Genomic DNA, 16,183 nt, shown 5'->3' with positions numbered 1-16,183 from the left:
CTCAAACATGACATCTTTCAAAAGCCTTTTGTGTCCGACCAGCCTGACACCAGAGTTTACAGCCTTCCACTGCAAAGAAAGATCAGTTAATCTTCAACACGAGAAAAGAGAAAATGACCGAGATTGTGACTGTTTCACAAATGAAATAAATCTTTTTTCTTACAATCACCTAATCACTTTTACTTCTAGTTTTAGCTCTGAGGTGTTTTCTTAAATTAGCAACACAAATGATAATTTCATATGCAATTTTTCAATGTCAAATAATCCCTAAAGTCCAACTGTTCAGCTTTGCATGGATTTTACAGCTCCAAATATTATGTCCTTGTGAGGATGAATGCAGAGGTGGTAATCCATTTTAGAACTACCAAGTGCCTCAAGGGTATCTATTCTGGTGAAGCAGCTTAATATACTAATCAATATTTAATTCCTCCAAGACTCAAAACTGTTCCCTTGGAAAAAATAAAAAACACAATTCAAACTGACCGCATTTCAAATGCAACATAATATAGACCACACTAGTAGCAGAAATGTTTGCAAATTAACCATGAAGAAATATTTTAGTCTTTTTAAGCACCCTCTTAATTCATCTACCTTTTTGCTCCTCCTGAATAGTGAGGTGAAAAGTCTCCAGAGAGTGTGGATGCACTGCAGCTCGATGACAAACAGCAGAATGATGAAGACCACACCCTGCACGGAGAAGGCCACGAGAAATCGTCCCACCCCGGGCTCTGACATTGAGAAGTAGTTTTGCTGGTATGTGATGTCTACAAACAGAGAATTACCAGGTTACCTCTGCACTTCACAAGTAAACTTCTGTACTCGCGGCACAAATAAAATAACTTTTGAGAATAAAAATCAAGCGATTAATCTTTTAGGCAGTACTTACTATATTGCTTGCAGATTAATTCAGTCATAAAACTGGAGGTGCAAAACGAGATATATTCATAGTTCTGGTAGAACTGGCTGAAGGACATTCCCAGGCAGTAGTTTGGGAAGATCAGGAACACTTTATCCAGCAAGTGTGACATGTGCTGCAATTCCAACTCTAGACAGGAAATATTATAATAAAAATATATTTAACGGGATGGATTTATTTTTTAAGCATTCTTCATCTTTTTTTCCCCACGAGGACCTAAACGAGTGTGTAGAGATCCAGGGTTCTCATCACAAGTACGTCTCACAAACCCACTCCTTTTCACAAAGTTAATCCAGTTTACCAGTAGGAGGTAATAAAACATGATTCTTCACTGACTTCCCACACATACTTATACTGTCTATTGTATTCAGTGAAGGACAGAGCCAAGCCAGAAGCACTGCTGCTGGGAGATGAGCCCTAATGCCAAAAAGAAGGACTAAGTGATTTTTTAAATACATGAATTTGGCACATTACATACTGCTGGTCTGAGTTTATTAAAAATATTGAGTTTGTTAATGGAAAAAATATTGAGCCGTAAAAGCTCTGGTCACTTTAATAGGTACACCTTGCTAGCAGCCAACACTGTGGTCATAAATTGATGGACATGGTCAGCAACAGTCCTCAGGCTGTGGTGTTTAAATGATGCTCAGTTGATGCTAAGTGGAGCAATAAAATATCCTCCACTTCATTACATCACCAGCAGCCTGAACCGTTGATACAAGGCTGGAAGGATCCATCCTTTCATGTTTACTCTGAATTTTAAACCCAACACACTGAAGGTTATAGCAGAAAATGGGACTCATCAGGCCAGGCAATGTTTTTCTAATCTGCTAATTTTGGTGAGCCCGTGTGAACTACACCCTGACTTTCCTCTTCATAACTGTGGCACCAGATGTGGTCTTCTGCTGATGTAGCAGTCTGTCTGTCACCAACATCAATGCCACATTCAGTCACTTAAATCACCTTTCGTCCCTGTTATGATACTTGTTTTTAACTTTAGCAGGTCGCCTTGAATATGTGTCTAAATGTCTAAATGAACTGAGTTGCTGCCATGTGATTGGCTAATTTAAAATTTGCTCATTTGTAAACAAGTGTACCTAAAAAACAACTAGCAGTATGAAAAAGAGGGGCTGTCGTATTTTGACTGGTGACCATCCATAACCGCTCTCACCTGGGATCGTCAAGATGGTGACAGCCAGAAAGGTAGCAGTGCCTGAGATCATGTTGAAGATGGTGAGGCGTGTATATGCAGTAGCAGCAGTGGAGAAGAGGAAGCTGAGCAGGTACATAAGAGGCACCACAGCCCAGCCGTACAGCAGAAGTAACAACAACACATCTATAAGGTGGTTGTCCTCTAGAAAAGCACTGATTCCAAAAGCCTGGAACACCACCTGAAGGAAATATACACATACATGCATACAACAGATAAACAAAACCCTATATTGAAACCAATCAATCTGCCTTATTATCCTGTCTGAGTATTGCAGTAGTAACAGATGTCATACTGACCAGCATGAGGAGACAAGGCAGCAGGAAGTTGACCAGGTCCCAAAGCAGGGCTGAAAACCAGAAGTTTGCCAGGTAGACGCCGCTGACCTGCTGCACATGCTTGGACTTGATGGAGGACTCTGTTACAAGCAGCAGGGCAAAAGTGCTGGACAGGGAGGCCATCCCATACATCAGGTTGATAGCAATGGCAAACCCTGTCTTACTCCTACATAAAATGGAATGAAAGAGTGCGACGATTACACCACAAGATGGAAAAGAGGTGGGAAAAGGTTGCAGACAGGGCGTCTTTCTATGTCCCAAGTCTTACTGCTATAACATAACTTGAATACAATTTAAATGCCCGATTTATATTTCAGAAACCAGAAATCTTAACCCTGTTAAGACTGGTGTGGTGGTGTGTTGGTCTCTACCAACACTTTAGGGATGATACCCAGCAGCAAAATGTTCCACTGTCTGTGTCTGCCTCATTTGCTGTAGGTGGACAAGCAGTGGAGAGATCATTTTTTCTAAGTCCACAGTGAAAAAGCTACACATGGGTTTAGTCACCCTAAAAGAAAGGAAGCAAATCTGCTTCATGTAACAATGATGTGTCACTTTGGCTCACCCTCATCACTGCAGGGTTATTTTCCAAACAGTAAAGGGTATTAATGAGCTCGACTAGAGAAAAAACACAGCAACACTTTGACTGTTTGAGCCTCGTGATAGTGAAATTAAAAATATTGTAGAGCAACCATCCTGCAACATCAAACACGAGAAAACTGTTTGAAGCTGGAGAGGAGAGATGTTAGTTACTTCATACTGGGAAGTGCTGTGAATTGGTTTCAGCTGTTTACTCACTCACACCTTCTTTGCGTGAAAGGAAAGAGCTCCATTTGAACAGGAGTACACATGTGCTGATTGGGTTTTTTTAGAAAAATCTAAAATTCTGATTCAAGGAAAGCTCTAGGTGTACGCATCACATACAAAAATGACTAAATTGAGAAAATCTAACTTCTATCTGTCTAATTTCTGTGATTTTTAAGTTGCTTGGAACTGTGCTCTTAAACTAACTTCTATTAATTAGTCTGAATGTTTGAAGTTTTTGAGACTGAGCAAATACTAGGCTCAGTCTCAACTGATCCAGCATAGAATTGAAAATTTTTAATTAAAAAAATCAAATTAAAATACTATGAACAACAAGGTTCATCTCATGCACCAACATCCAGAGCAGAGGAAACATTAAACTGGCTTAACTGAAAAACCAGCCAACACTACGTCCTATTTCAGAGCCAGCTAACGGCTCAGTCCCACAAGTCAAAATAGGAAAACAACCTCCTTGCATCTCCAAAAAAAGAAGAAAAATGGTGGCTGCGTGGTGATTCTATAGTTTTTTGTTTTTCACATTTTGTGATCGATTGCAAATTGTGGCGACTAAATGGTTGCCTTTAGCTGTTCACTCGTGATTGTACAGGTCGCCTGTGGCAGGAGGCAAAATTACTGCAGTCTGACTTGGACTGACTGCGTTCACTCTCAGGGAGATTGTCGAAGTGTTGCGAATAATCGTTCTAAATCTGCAAACAGATTGCCAGCGTGTTGCCATCTTTGTCAATAAGCACAACTCGAGGGGACTCGACTCATTAGACTTGCTGAAGCACAACTATAATAGTTAAATGGGAATTCCTGTCTATGTATACAGCAACAGATATGTGATTTTCAACAATTTATGACAGTTAATTGCTGTATTAATAGAAACAGAGTGCATGTAATGACCAAATCAAACACCGATGGAAGACTGACTTCAGATATCATCAAAAGTTGAACTTTTTTTATCTTAATCTGCAGTGAAAAAGTGAAAAATCACAATATGTGTTATTGTGATGCTTCGGATTAACAAAATATTAGAAATCACAATAATATTGAATCCTAAAGGAAGTAATGTGATAATATCGCATCATGGGATATCTGCTGATTCCCACTGCTAGCAAATACTACCCCATCCTTTCTCTACTCACTCTGAGAGCTGGTTCTGAGCACTCTCAGACAGGTTGCGTGGCATGGGATAATTGCCTGCCTGGATGGAAGCATTCGGCCCTGCTAGAAGTTTGAACAGGGCATTGTCCACCATCATGAGTGCTGTGGCAGGTGTGTGGTAGCCCTCGTTGTTAAAGTAGGCTGTAGCTTCTGCAAAGTGGTTGCTGCTACCTCGAAAAACAGCGCCCACCACGCAGTGCTCGTTAAAGCTGCCTCCTTCTTCGTCCGCCTGAGTTAGGATGTAATCGTTGAAGTCTACAGGGAGAACGAAGGCTTACGATCAGTAAATACCAAAAGTGAGCAGCAACACCAAGCATTTGTCCTCCTCGTTACGCTTACCAGTAGCATTGGTAAGTTCGCCAAGCTGGGCAGAGAGCTGGGAACCGTATACGCTTGCCCAGGCAGAAGCCAGGGGTCCTGCCCCAGACTGCAGAGAAACGGGAACCCTGGTGGGACCATAGCGACTGAGTCCTAGACTCAGTTTCGGAGCGTCATTATGACTGGGAAGAGTGCGTGCCACAAATAAAGCCACAACAGTGAAGACAAGAGGGACCAGGAACTGAGCCACCATCACCTTCCAGTTTCTCCAGCTGTACAGCGCCCTCTTTAGGAACATGGCATAGAACTGCTGCAGGTGTAGTCTGACCTGTTACAAGAGAAAATGGGAGCTTCAATCAACAGAGCAAATTCGCTAAAAAGACGCTGAGCATCGCTTTTATTCCTGTCTTACCCCGGTGTTCAGCTTAATGTTGGAGCAGTCTTCTGAGATGAGTGTGCCGCTGTCTGTGAAGTCAGTGACATCAGTCAAGCCGCTGATGCTGCTGGCATCATCCATGGTCCAGTCATGAGAGCGTCTCTCATGTTGGTACTGCAGGGCTGGCAGCTGGATCGCCTGGATATCCAAACTAGAGTCCACCAGCTTTCCAACTCTGGAAACACAAATAAATCTCATTTTATCCACTGAAAAAAAAAAAAAAACAAAAAAAACAAAACAAAAAAAAACACACCATTGGTTTTATAGCTGACACAAAAAATAAAAATAAAATTTAGATAGTTTAGATAGTTTAACATTAAATATCAACTGTTTATGATAGAAACATGTATGAGGAGAGAAGAATCTATTCAATCTGTAACATTTTAATTCATTTCAGCACAGTGCGGTGAAGACAGCAGGGAAAAAATATTTCTGGGCCTATTTATAATTCAATAATCAATGAGAGGGCTCACAGAGTGCCTTTGTGAGCGTGCAGTTTAGTTTTATATTCTTAATATGCCACTTATCTGTGAAATGTACTTTCACAGGTAAGAAAAAAAAAGAAAAAACACAGAAGTTACATTTTAAAGCTTTTCAACTCAACACCCAGCACAACAAATTAGCAACAAAATCTCAGGAAAACACTATTTAAAGGTGATTTATTTGTTGTGAATAATTATAGTTTGATAATAATTAATTGGCAGCATTGTGTAATGGAGTTATTACACTCGGCTGTAAAATATGAATGAAAGAAAGAAGCTAAACGACCAAACGCTCCAACAGCAGCTTTTCTTTGGTGCGATGTGTCAATGGCCAGAACACGCTGCTGGATTCTCAGTATGAATCATAAATAATGAGGCCTGAACAGCAGCAAATACAAATGTTAAACTCGTGCCAGCTGAAGTAGCACAGCGTAAGCCTTCCGCAGTGGATGCGGTCTTGTGATCGTTGCCACAGATACGCATATTAAATCCAAGGGGAAGAAAAAATAACTGAATAAGGCGGCTGGGACTGCAGTGGATCAGGAAGAGTTGAGTTTGCAAGCAAATTTTTTTATATTTTATTTCTATCAAAGGTGGCGTCTAAAGTTCCACAAATTCCAAAACGATTTTCAGTAAAGCGTAAAAGATTCAGGCACTGAACACCCTATACCTACGACTAGAAGCAACTATAACCTTTTCTATCACGTCCATACTGTTTTATATACTAGAAGACATTTAGTCTTACACTACTGCTTGTGAATGTAACACTATCTTATGTTACGTAAAAGAAGGAGGAAAGGTCTGCACACCGTTTGGCTCCAAGTGATACCTGACTGATGACGACACTATATAGAGAAATATCATTGTCACGCTTCGATCCATAGTGTCCTTTAACCCATTTTTGCAACAGCATACTCTGTTTTAGATTACATTGGAAGCTGATGACAGGGAAGGAGCCGTGTGTTGTGGAAGGAGGTTCTGATAGCATTCATTTTTTCTGTGCAGGCTCAACTCCTACTGTTGAAAACGTCCGGAAGAAAACCACTTCCTTCTCCAAAATTCACAGAATCTTCATAGACTTTAGAGCAAACATTTGATAGCAAACATAATGTCCCCCATGTGATCCGAGTCAGTTGAACTTAATTAAACCTACTACTTAAGTACGCTCTGAACCAGTTTTATCCCCATCTTCACTAAAATTCTCCCCAGAAAATATTTTATTGCCTTTGTGATCCTTCATTAAAGTCATTTTAAAGCTTTTAATTTTACAAAAATGTATTTTTACAGATCAGAGACTAATTTTCTGTGATACCCGAGAGAAAAATGACTTTAAGGGAGAGAAAAACTGTCACTTGTCCTATATTTCCTACCTGAGGAAAACCTCTTCCATAGTAGTTACTGAAGCGCCATAGCTGGCGATGCCCAGCTCCTCTCTGTTCATCTCCAGCTCAGCAAACAGCAATTCAAACCTGATAGAAAGCAACAAAGAGTTTGATTATAAAATTAAAAAAACAAAACAAAACACAGAGCCAAAATTGCTGCTACCTTTATTTAATATAATCATGTCACCAGTAGTCAAGTGAAAATGAGTTACATTTTTAATGAAAAGCTGGCTTGAGTTAATAAATACATTCACTGATTCAATTTGTGGTATTGTATAATCTGTTGACCCATTTCTAACAGTTCAAAGTAATATTTCCGTGCTTTTCCCTCACTCCATTTTTTTCTTTGTTCTTTTCCTTCCCCATACATACATAATCGTCTGCAATAAAAAGACATGTGAGAGCAGAACAATTTCCTAAATAACTACATTTTATTGCGCATAATGTGTTAAAATACTACAGTTTATTACATCTTTTATTATATGACTATTTTATTATTCAGTTGCTGTTTTTCTTTGTATACTTGAAATAACTCCAATGTCCCTGTATGTCCCTGTATGTCTTTCAGTTTTTTCAGTCTAATACTAGTTGTTCATTTCACCCGGTGTGACTTCTAGCCTGTTGTCTTTCTTACAAAGAGGTCAGTCCGCACGCTGTGTTTTTGTGCGTATGATCAATGCTCACCTGCTGGTGCTTTCTTTGGGAAGAATATAAGAGAGCTCAGCTCCAGCGCTGCTCTCCAGAGTGGCATTGGGAACATACATGTGAACAAGGCGGGTGATCTCGGACACGTTACAAAGAGCATCCTTGACGATCACCATGTGGTATCCGGCACCTGGTTAAAAATATTACATAAGACATTTACAGAATCAGTCCCAAGAATAGTTCAACTGCATGTGAGTTGGTCCACGTGCAGTATTTCTGTTGAAACAAAACAGCAACATTTCAATGCATGCTTTTGTAATACCACCGCTAGTCTAGGAAAGAAAAACTGCCTTTCAAGAATCCATCTGAGAGTACAGTATGCTTTCACTAACCATATTTATTCTTGAGAAAGAGTGGTGAGCCGCAGCACTGCAGCTCTCCTCCTGCCATGATGGCAATTCGATCACCGAGCAGGTCAGCCTCGTCCATAAAGTGTGTGGTGAGCAGGATGGTGCGGCCGCGTTTCTCCCCTTGCAGAAGGTCCCAGGTGCCACGTCGTGCTGATGGATCCATACCTGATGTGGGCTCATCTAACATGACAACCTGCAGATGGGCAGAAAGGAAAAGAAAGTTTGCAGTACTCCGCCCATACTTACACATTTTACTCAAATGACTCTAATGTTCTTTGGTTGTTGTTGTTTTTTTAATTCCAGACCTTGGAGTCTCCAATGAGAGCAATCCCAATAGAAAGTTTTCTCTTCATGCCACCAGAGAGGGTCTTGGAACGAGCATGTCGCTTATCCTCGAGGTTTAAGATACGGATTATCCGGTCCACCTCATCTGGAATCTTGTCTTTGGAGTAGCCTTTCAGCTGGATATGAAGTAGACAACAAATGGATCAGGTTGTCATCGGGTTTTTTCTGCAGCTAATTTACGTTAATACAAACTGAGAGGCTGGGAGACAGCAGGTAAGTGCAGAAAATGGAGAAGTTCACTTGCTACTCAACTCATACAAAGTTTTTGTGCGAGGAAAAAGACAAAAAAAAAAAGGTAATAAAAGTACAATAAAAACGTGCTTTGTGCTGCTTTTAATGTTTTTAATAAACAAAACCAATTAAACTCACTTTAATGGAATCAGTGTGAACACCTTGTACTATAAGGTGTATAACAGCAAGTGGAAACATTAAGCTATAGTGGATGTGTAGTACATAGAGATGTATTTTTACATAAAAGTGCATAAGTGTGTAAATACCTGTGCATAGAACAGCAGGTGCTCTTGTACTGTAAGGTTATCAAACAATACATCGTGCTGGGGACAAAGTCCCAGGCTGCGTCGGATCAGAGCCATGTCCTGACAGATGTCGTAACCACTGATATAAGCCCTGCCGCTGGTGGGAGGAAACAGGCCTGAAACATGAAGGAAGGTAGTTAAATTTTTTATTTAGGGGGCATGTTTAATGTGTGTGTGTGTATTTATTGCTTGTTTACATGTGCATTTAGGCGTCTAACCTGTTAGCATAGACAATGTTGTGGTCTTCCCAGCACCATTGTGTCCTAGCAGGACTGTGATCTGTCCTTCGAACATGTTCACTGTAAGGTCTCGTACGGCCTGACGTGTCTTGTTGCCCACTTTGAATTCCTGTTAAAACGCGTGACATGAGCAGAAATGTAATGCATGAAGCGTAACCTTTTTGTCCATTTACCTTTTAGTAGTAACACTGAGTACTACGGTGGAGTTATTAGTGGCCTTTCTTTTCCACTGGGGCATCTGCAGCGTATGCTAAAGTGGTCATGATTACTCTCTGGATCATAGTGTTTTGCTGCTCACCTTAGCGAGGTGTTTAATCTTTATCCCAGACACGAGTCCAGCAGGTTCTTCTTCTATAAACTCTCCTTTCATGGCCTTTTCAGCATCCTCTTCTTCTTCCTTCTCATTTACCAAAGCCATGCGAGGGGTGCTGCACCAGTATGAAGGCTGCAGAGGAAGACAGTCAGGGAAGACAAGGGGAGTAAACCAGCATTTCTTCCAAAACTTTTACCCCAAATTTTCACTATTCATTTCCAGTATATCTAACGGTATAATTTTACTAGGAGAACATCAAATATAGCATCCTATATTAACCACATGGTGTGTGTGTGTAATATAGCACCGTATATTACACACACACACAGTGTGTTCTGACTTATCACTGAATCAGGTAATCATCCACTGACATAAGGAAGGAAGAGGAACACAATCATTCACTTAATCACAAGAAAGAGAGATCGAGCCAACATTATTATTGTTCATGTACACTCTGCATGAAGAGATTGTTTCCCAGCCAAACCACCTCCTGATTCACTTCCTAAAGACCGGAGTCAAACCTCCCCTTTCTACGGAGCAGAAACACCATCTGACACCCACTCACACAATGGACATGGAGGAAAGTGCGTCAACATCTAATCCACACCCTTCTGGCAGTCCCTTAAATTCCTGACAACTGGGAAAAAGGTTAGCAGGAGTTTATTTTTGTGTAGGCGCGCATGTCTATAAAGGCACGCCATTTCGTGATCGCTCATAGTTGTTATATAGATAAACCTTATTTGTTTTGGCTCTAGATACTCAGACATTTCCTGTTATTCTAACTAGCTGAACCCAAGGCTTCCTCTGGTCGATATGTTGAGACCTCTAGTTTGGAAACTCTTCTGCCCCCGTATGTGACAACCACTTTCACTGAGAGCAGCTTCATTTTATCAGAGAAAAGCTCTTGGATATAACAGATCTCAACAATGACCACTGACACTCCCTAGTGCTGCCTAACGCCACCCATCTGCAGACTTTGGTAGCATGAAAATACCTGTTTAACTTGGCAGAGCTCATAGCCAGGGAAGTACTAAGGTGAATGTGTTAATGAGCACAGCGTGAAATGTAATAAATGAGACAAATTACGCTGAACTTGCAAAAACAAATTGATCGGCATCGTGTTTGCATTGGACTACATTTGTTGCAGTGTTTCTTTCAAGTTTGAAATACTACTTGGTATTAATGCTGCCAATATAGGAGAGACAGAAAAGTTTCATAATTTTGACTCGCAAATAGCCATTCATGCTTATATCCCCTCATCTATTCATCGTTTACTGTCACATCATCAGTAACGCCTTTTTAAAACATACCAGTAAAAAGAAGTACGATGGTAAAGGCACGCCATACTCTCCAGGAAACACCGCCTCCATGTACCAGGCCACCATCCCGTACAGCACAGCATCGAAAAGCAGCAAGCACAGAACCTGGGCCATGGAGAAATCATCGTCCACCGTAACAGCGTCAAACAGGTTTGACCACTGGATTCCTGTACCTGAGGAGCAAGGCACGGACAAAATTAACCTATATTAATATTAAAATTCCATGTTTTCAAAGCTGTGCACAAATAATCGCAAATTTTGGGAATGCCACATTGCCGCATCAAAGTCTCACCTTTGCCTTCAAACATTCCTATAAGCTGTGCGCCCATGGCCATGGCCACATTGGAGATAAGGCAAGCTGACACTTTCTGGGAATGGCTCAGTAAGTCGTAGCGCGGCCACAGGAACAAATAAGGCAAATAGCTGAGAAAATAGATGAAGCCCCCCGCTGCTGCCGCCACATTGGCTAAGAACACACAGAAGAGAAAGAAACAGACTCAACAGTCATCTTACAAAATATATATATATACATTTTTTTTTTATAAATATATAAAAACAGTCAGCTATGCAGTCCACTCATGAGTTACCCAAGAGGTACACTGCAAAATGCTACCTGATAAACTCAAACAGACACACGTAGACAAGAGCTGACGGAGAAAATAACTGAGAGAAGAACTACATTTGCTGAGAAACCCATTTCTCTGATAGGCAGACGAGCCTGAGTGCAGCTACAAGAAAGCATTAAATAGGACAAAAGAGAGATGAGCAAAATGGGGAAGAAAGCAGAGTAATGCGCTTCCATTTGTAGACAGCCTGACAGACCTCATCAAAAACCACTTGTTACAGACAATGTGACATTTTGAGCCTGCTTGGAACATGCATTTACAAAGTACCATCATCTATTCTTAAAAACCACATCACTGGGTATGTGCACACGGCTGCGCGTACAAAGACAGCGAGGGGAGAAAAACAGCCCATCTTTGTTGTTGTTGTTTTTTTTAAATTGCCGTGTAGGTCACTCAAGGATCCTTTTTTTTTCTTGCCAATTTTCTGCAAAAGCCTCGTCTCCCCCTTCTTCCTCTACCGCCTCCAAGTCAACACTTAGAACCAAAACCCTTGAACCCAGCTGGGGTTCAATATATAATGATTTCATTGTCTAGGGTCAGAAGGAAAACAACATGACAGAGTTATTTTTATTTTGGGTTTTTTTTAGTTCAGTGAGATTAGTTTTAATGATTTTAATAAGGTTGTCAAATGTTACAATTAGAGCATTGTTCAGAGAGAAAAGGCAGGGCACCTTTTCATGTTCAAGCACCAAATGAAAACTGTCAGGGCAGGTGACTAAGCACATCATATTCATTACTCAGAGCAGAGACGCAGTACATCTGAATGTGAGAGAAGTCAAAACATCAGTGTAAACAACTAAATGGAGGTTTTTAAGGTGTTTCCTTCAATTAAAAGCCTAGGCATTACCGTCATCGAGTTCATGTTTCTTATGAGAGCAAGTGGAAATTTTAAAAAAATCAAAGTAAAAACAAGCAAATAAGTGCTCTTTCAAAATACTGCAAGACACTGAAGCAGAGAAGCATTTGGAGCTCAAGCTACTTCACTGTAGAAAGCTGAAAGAGGAGGCTGCTAGTCTGAATGAGGAGCTTTGAATGAGGAAGAGAGCAAAGGAAAGGGATCATGGGAAAGGAGAGATTTAAATAGTTTCCTTTATTGGGGAGGTTGTCCAGGCCAAGCAGGCGAGCTTGAATTTCACTCGACTGAAGATGGAAAGAACTGAAAGTGACTTGCTCTTTTTTAAAAGGGAACACAACACTTCTGATCACCAAGAAACGGCAAAAACAAACTAAAAATCATTAAATATTAAGTGCTATACTCAACCGCTAAAGAAATCCAATTATTCTGTGCAAATCAACAAATAAAACATAGCTTTCTTTTTTACTGCTGTGTGCATTCTGCAGACAAAGTTAAAGGAACAAAGCAGAAACTTTGGTCTCAGAGACACACCGTGCATTTCAGGAAATGAAGTGAAAAGTTCTTTCTCGCACATACATTACAAAGCAAGACAGCAGCAGTCAAAAAGAGACATTATTATTATTATTATATTATCATTTAGAAATGAGTGGAGTGACAGAAACACACACCTCGTGAGAAGAAGGCACTGATCATAAAGCTGAAATTGATAGTGGCCACGGTGAAGACGAGCAGGAAGACGAAGACCAGCGTGGGGTCACTGCTGGTCAGCACCGCTCCGTTGGGGCTCACCTAAAATACGAGATTGGGTCTGAGTAATCACAACATTTATAATCTTTAAACCGAGGGTGTCAAACACAGGCCAGCCAAAGGGTCCCATCCAGCCTAATAGCTGCTTCACAGCTTTTTGGGCTGGAGGGCATCATTTATGGGCTTTTTACTGCATTTTCTACCAGGAAGCAATGTGTCCTGTGTAAGCATAGATCAGCTGTGTCACTTTTACAGCCTTTTGCAGCCTTTCAACTTATAAATGTTTTTATAGGTTATTCTGTATTGGCTTTAGTGGAAAAGCCCACTTGAGATTTAATTGGGATGTATGAGCCTGTTAACTAAAATGAGTTTGATCCCCTCTAAAGAATCAGCTCAGTGCATGAAAATGTGGGCTGCCTTTTCATTTTTGTGAATTGTTTGCCATTTCTCTTTGCCATGCTCATAGCTCAAAATGCAAAGCAGCACTCAATATACAAATAGTAAAATAATGCTTTTTTACCTCAGACACCCAGATGCTCCTCCAGGTCAGACATTATTTTACTAATTTCTCAGATGTGGTTACAACTCTGCCAACAAGACCTCAAACTGCCCCACTGACATGCTGAAATATGCATGAAAGTGGCTGTGATACAACTCCTGGATCAAACCATGAAATTCCTGGCATCTCTTGAGAACTGGATGAACTCAGAATCTCCATTTCTTCCATTTATTTATTTTGTTTTGTTTAGAAACATCAGGACAAGCTCATCATCACCTGAAGCTGACACTTTCGGCGTTTATATACGTTACACTGAAAAATTCTGAATTTCATGTCATTTTTTGACAACCTTCTTACCTTTAGTCTGGTATGTGTACCATGGTTTCTTTTGCTATGCTAAAGGCATCACAGGTGGGAATGTGCAGTAAGCAAAGACAGTTTTTTAACACTGGCTCACCTGGATACAGAGGAGCAGAGTAACAAAAAACACCGAAATGGAGAGGAAGAGTAAAAACATGAGGAACCAAGCGCTCCAATGTAGCCAGTTGCTGAGACCCATCATCCTCATGTACTCCTAGAATGCACAAAAAAAAAAGCACAGGTTAAAAGAGTCTGGCAATTTTATTACTCCTCCAGCTCATACAGAGGTTCGTAAAACATACCTTGAGCTTCCTTTCTTTTTCCTGCACCACAGCTCGTACTATGTTGAGGGAGGTGTAGGTGAAGCTTAGCACCAGTAGTAAGGGCAGCTGGTTCTGAATAGCCAGGATGAAGACGTCATATTTAAAAGCAGGGTAGGGGAACCGTGACATGACCACTCTGATAGGACGCAGCAGGTGCGAGGCAGCGGTTCTGTTGTAAGAGTGCATAATGGCTCGGTCCACTGCATGCTGCACTGCCAGAAAGCCTTCTCTGTAATAACCTTAAAATAAGAAAATAAGCAGCAGCACTTAATAGAATATATTAACACCACCATTACACCATCAGTAATCAGCGTCTATGAAATGACTCAGTGGGCATTTTAAGCCCACTTAAAATGTGACCTGCTCCACAAGGTCAAAGCTTTCCAACCTCCTTCTAGAAGCTGACGTGAGAATGGACAAGCAGCCTTGAGTAACAAACTTGAAGCTGCAATCACAAGTTATTATGCACGTGGAGGCTGGAAATCCATATTCATGTGACTCTAAATGATAAAAACATGTCACTTTTATTATGCTGTCAGAAGGGCTTTGGAGTATACCTCCTCTTTCTATTTTAGCTGCAAACAATTTTTAAGGACAAAAACATTTTAAGGAGAAATAAAAGGCTGCTGGGACACACTGGAAAATGCATCCTCCATTGTTACTGTATCATTTAAACCAGCTGACGGGCAAATGTGAAAATGAGATTAACAGCAACTCATGCCTCCTGAAGGGTTCTTAACACCTTGAAAATGCCCCATAAGTGATTGGTGGGCACACTGTACCCTGCCAAAAACTAGATAACGCCGATTATGCTGAGCATGTGCAGGGGTATGGTTGCCATGGAAATGTAGCCTGATCAGGCAGGGCTGTCTCTCCACTCAAAGTCGAAGAATTAAGAGCTTTTTATCAGGCATAATCTCTAAGTAGAAAAATAAATACCTACTATTTTAGGTGTCATTTAAAAATAACATTGCATTTTAAAACAATAGGAATTCTCACCAGGTGTTCCCCCTTCCTTGAAGTGCTTCTCTCTTGGTCCTGGCAGTTGAAAAAGGGGAAATAGACTGTGTGTGTGCCAGTCTAAGTCATTGTTGGGGTTCAGCTCAGACTTTTCCGAGATCGGGGCGTTGCGTGGCGAAAAAGTAAAGCGCAAGTGGTAGCTCACCTGCATGTCAGAGCGCAAAAAGAGAACAGACGTTAATGAAGAGTAGAGTGATACGCTAAGCAATACACTCAAGTCGTGCAGTGAATTTAACAACTGTAGCACCTCCAGTGGTTTTGTCCTTAACCATTTTTCCATTTTCAAGTAATATATAGCCATTGAGAGATTTCTGTCTGTACTGGTTATTTAATGTCCTTCTGAAAACGACTTGTAGTGGCTTAGCAAACGCCTGACTTTTCACATTCAAAATAATCCAAAGTCCACAGAGCAGCGCTGTTACTGAGATAAAGCGCTATTAATTTGAAGTAATAAACACATACAGTATCCATGATTTCAAACTAAACTTGAACAGGGATTACAAAGATTAACTAAGGATTGTCTGAAATCAAAAGCAGCGCAAGTAGAGGCCAATATCTGAGGAGGAGATCTGTGAGGTCGAAGATTGTGTATTCCTGTTTCAGCCACCCCACTCCAGGTAGCATCACCTGCCTTTATGTCCTCTCGACACCAATTTCAACCACTAGATGGGGCAGACTCAAACTAAGTAATATTAGAAACTGATCTATGTTAAACATAATCATCTTTGGCTCCTACACTCTCACATTTCAGGCATGCTTCCAAAATAAAATGACTGGGTGTGCATCTGAATTTAGTGAGGATGATCTCTGCCTATACAGCTTACTGGGGCTAGCCTTGGAAAAACCCAGGCTTTCAAACCATGTTTTTATTGATATACACTGAGGGGTCAAA

General features: G+C 40.7%; 1 protein-coding gene across 2 annotated transcripts in view; it reads right to left on the bottom strand.

The window, feature by feature from the left end:
- abca3b (ATP-binding cassette, sub-family A (ABC1), member 3b) overlaps positions 1-16,183 on the bottom strand; it is a 33,462-nt gene that overhangs the window by 4,503 nt on the left and 12,776 nt on the right. For both annotated transcript variants that reach the window (XM_042228615.1, XM_042228616.1), the window contains exons 5-24: positions 15,271-15,436; positions 14,251-14,510; positions 14,046-14,162; positions 13,011-13,131; positions 11,153-11,326; positions 10,852-11,033; positions 9,527-9,673; positions 9,208-9,337; positions 8,951-9,105; positions 8,414-8,569; positions 8,091-8,301; positions 7,738-7,888; positions 7,042-7,140; positions 5,166-5,364; positions 4,775-5,081; positions 4,417-4,690; positions 2,426-2,630; positions 2,088-2,307; positions 887-1,045; positions 592-764 (exon numbers count right to left, since the gene is read on the bottom strand). In XM_042228615.1, coding sequence (XP_042084549.1) covers positions 592-764; positions 887-1,045; positions 2,088-2,307; positions 2,426-2,630; positions 4,417-4,690; positions 4,775-5,081; positions 5,166-5,364; positions 7,042-7,140; positions 7,738-7,888; positions 8,091-8,301; positions 8,414-8,569; positions 8,951-9,105; positions 9,208-9,337; positions 9,527-9,673; positions 10,852-11,033; positions 11,153-11,326; positions 13,011-13,131; positions 14,046-14,162; positions 14,251-14,510; positions 15,271-15,436 — 3,606 coding nt within the window. The remainder of the gene's footprint in view (positions 1-591; positions 765-886; positions 1,046-2,087; positions 2,308-2,425; positions 2,631-4,416; positions 4,691-4,774; positions 5,082-5,165; positions 5,365-7,041; positions 7,141-7,737; positions 7,889-8,090; positions 8,302-8,413; positions 8,570-8,950; positions 9,106-9,207; positions 9,338-9,526; positions 9,674-10,851; positions 11,034-11,152; positions 11,327-13,010; positions 13,132-14,045; positions 14,163-14,250; positions 14,511-15,270; positions 15,437-16,183) is intronic.

This window comes from Haplochromis burtoni, unplaced genomic scaffold (genome assembly GCF_018398535.1).
Source record: "Haplochromis burtoni strain Fernald_Lab_line unplaced genomic scaffold, NCSU_Asbu1 Contig_336, whole genome shotgun sequence".
Taxonomy (NCBI): domain Eukaryota; kingdom Metazoa; phylum Chordata; class Actinopteri; order Cichliformes; family Cichlidae; genus Haplochromis; species Haplochromis burtoni.
This window is presented reverse-complemented; position numbering and strand designations above follow the sequence as displayed.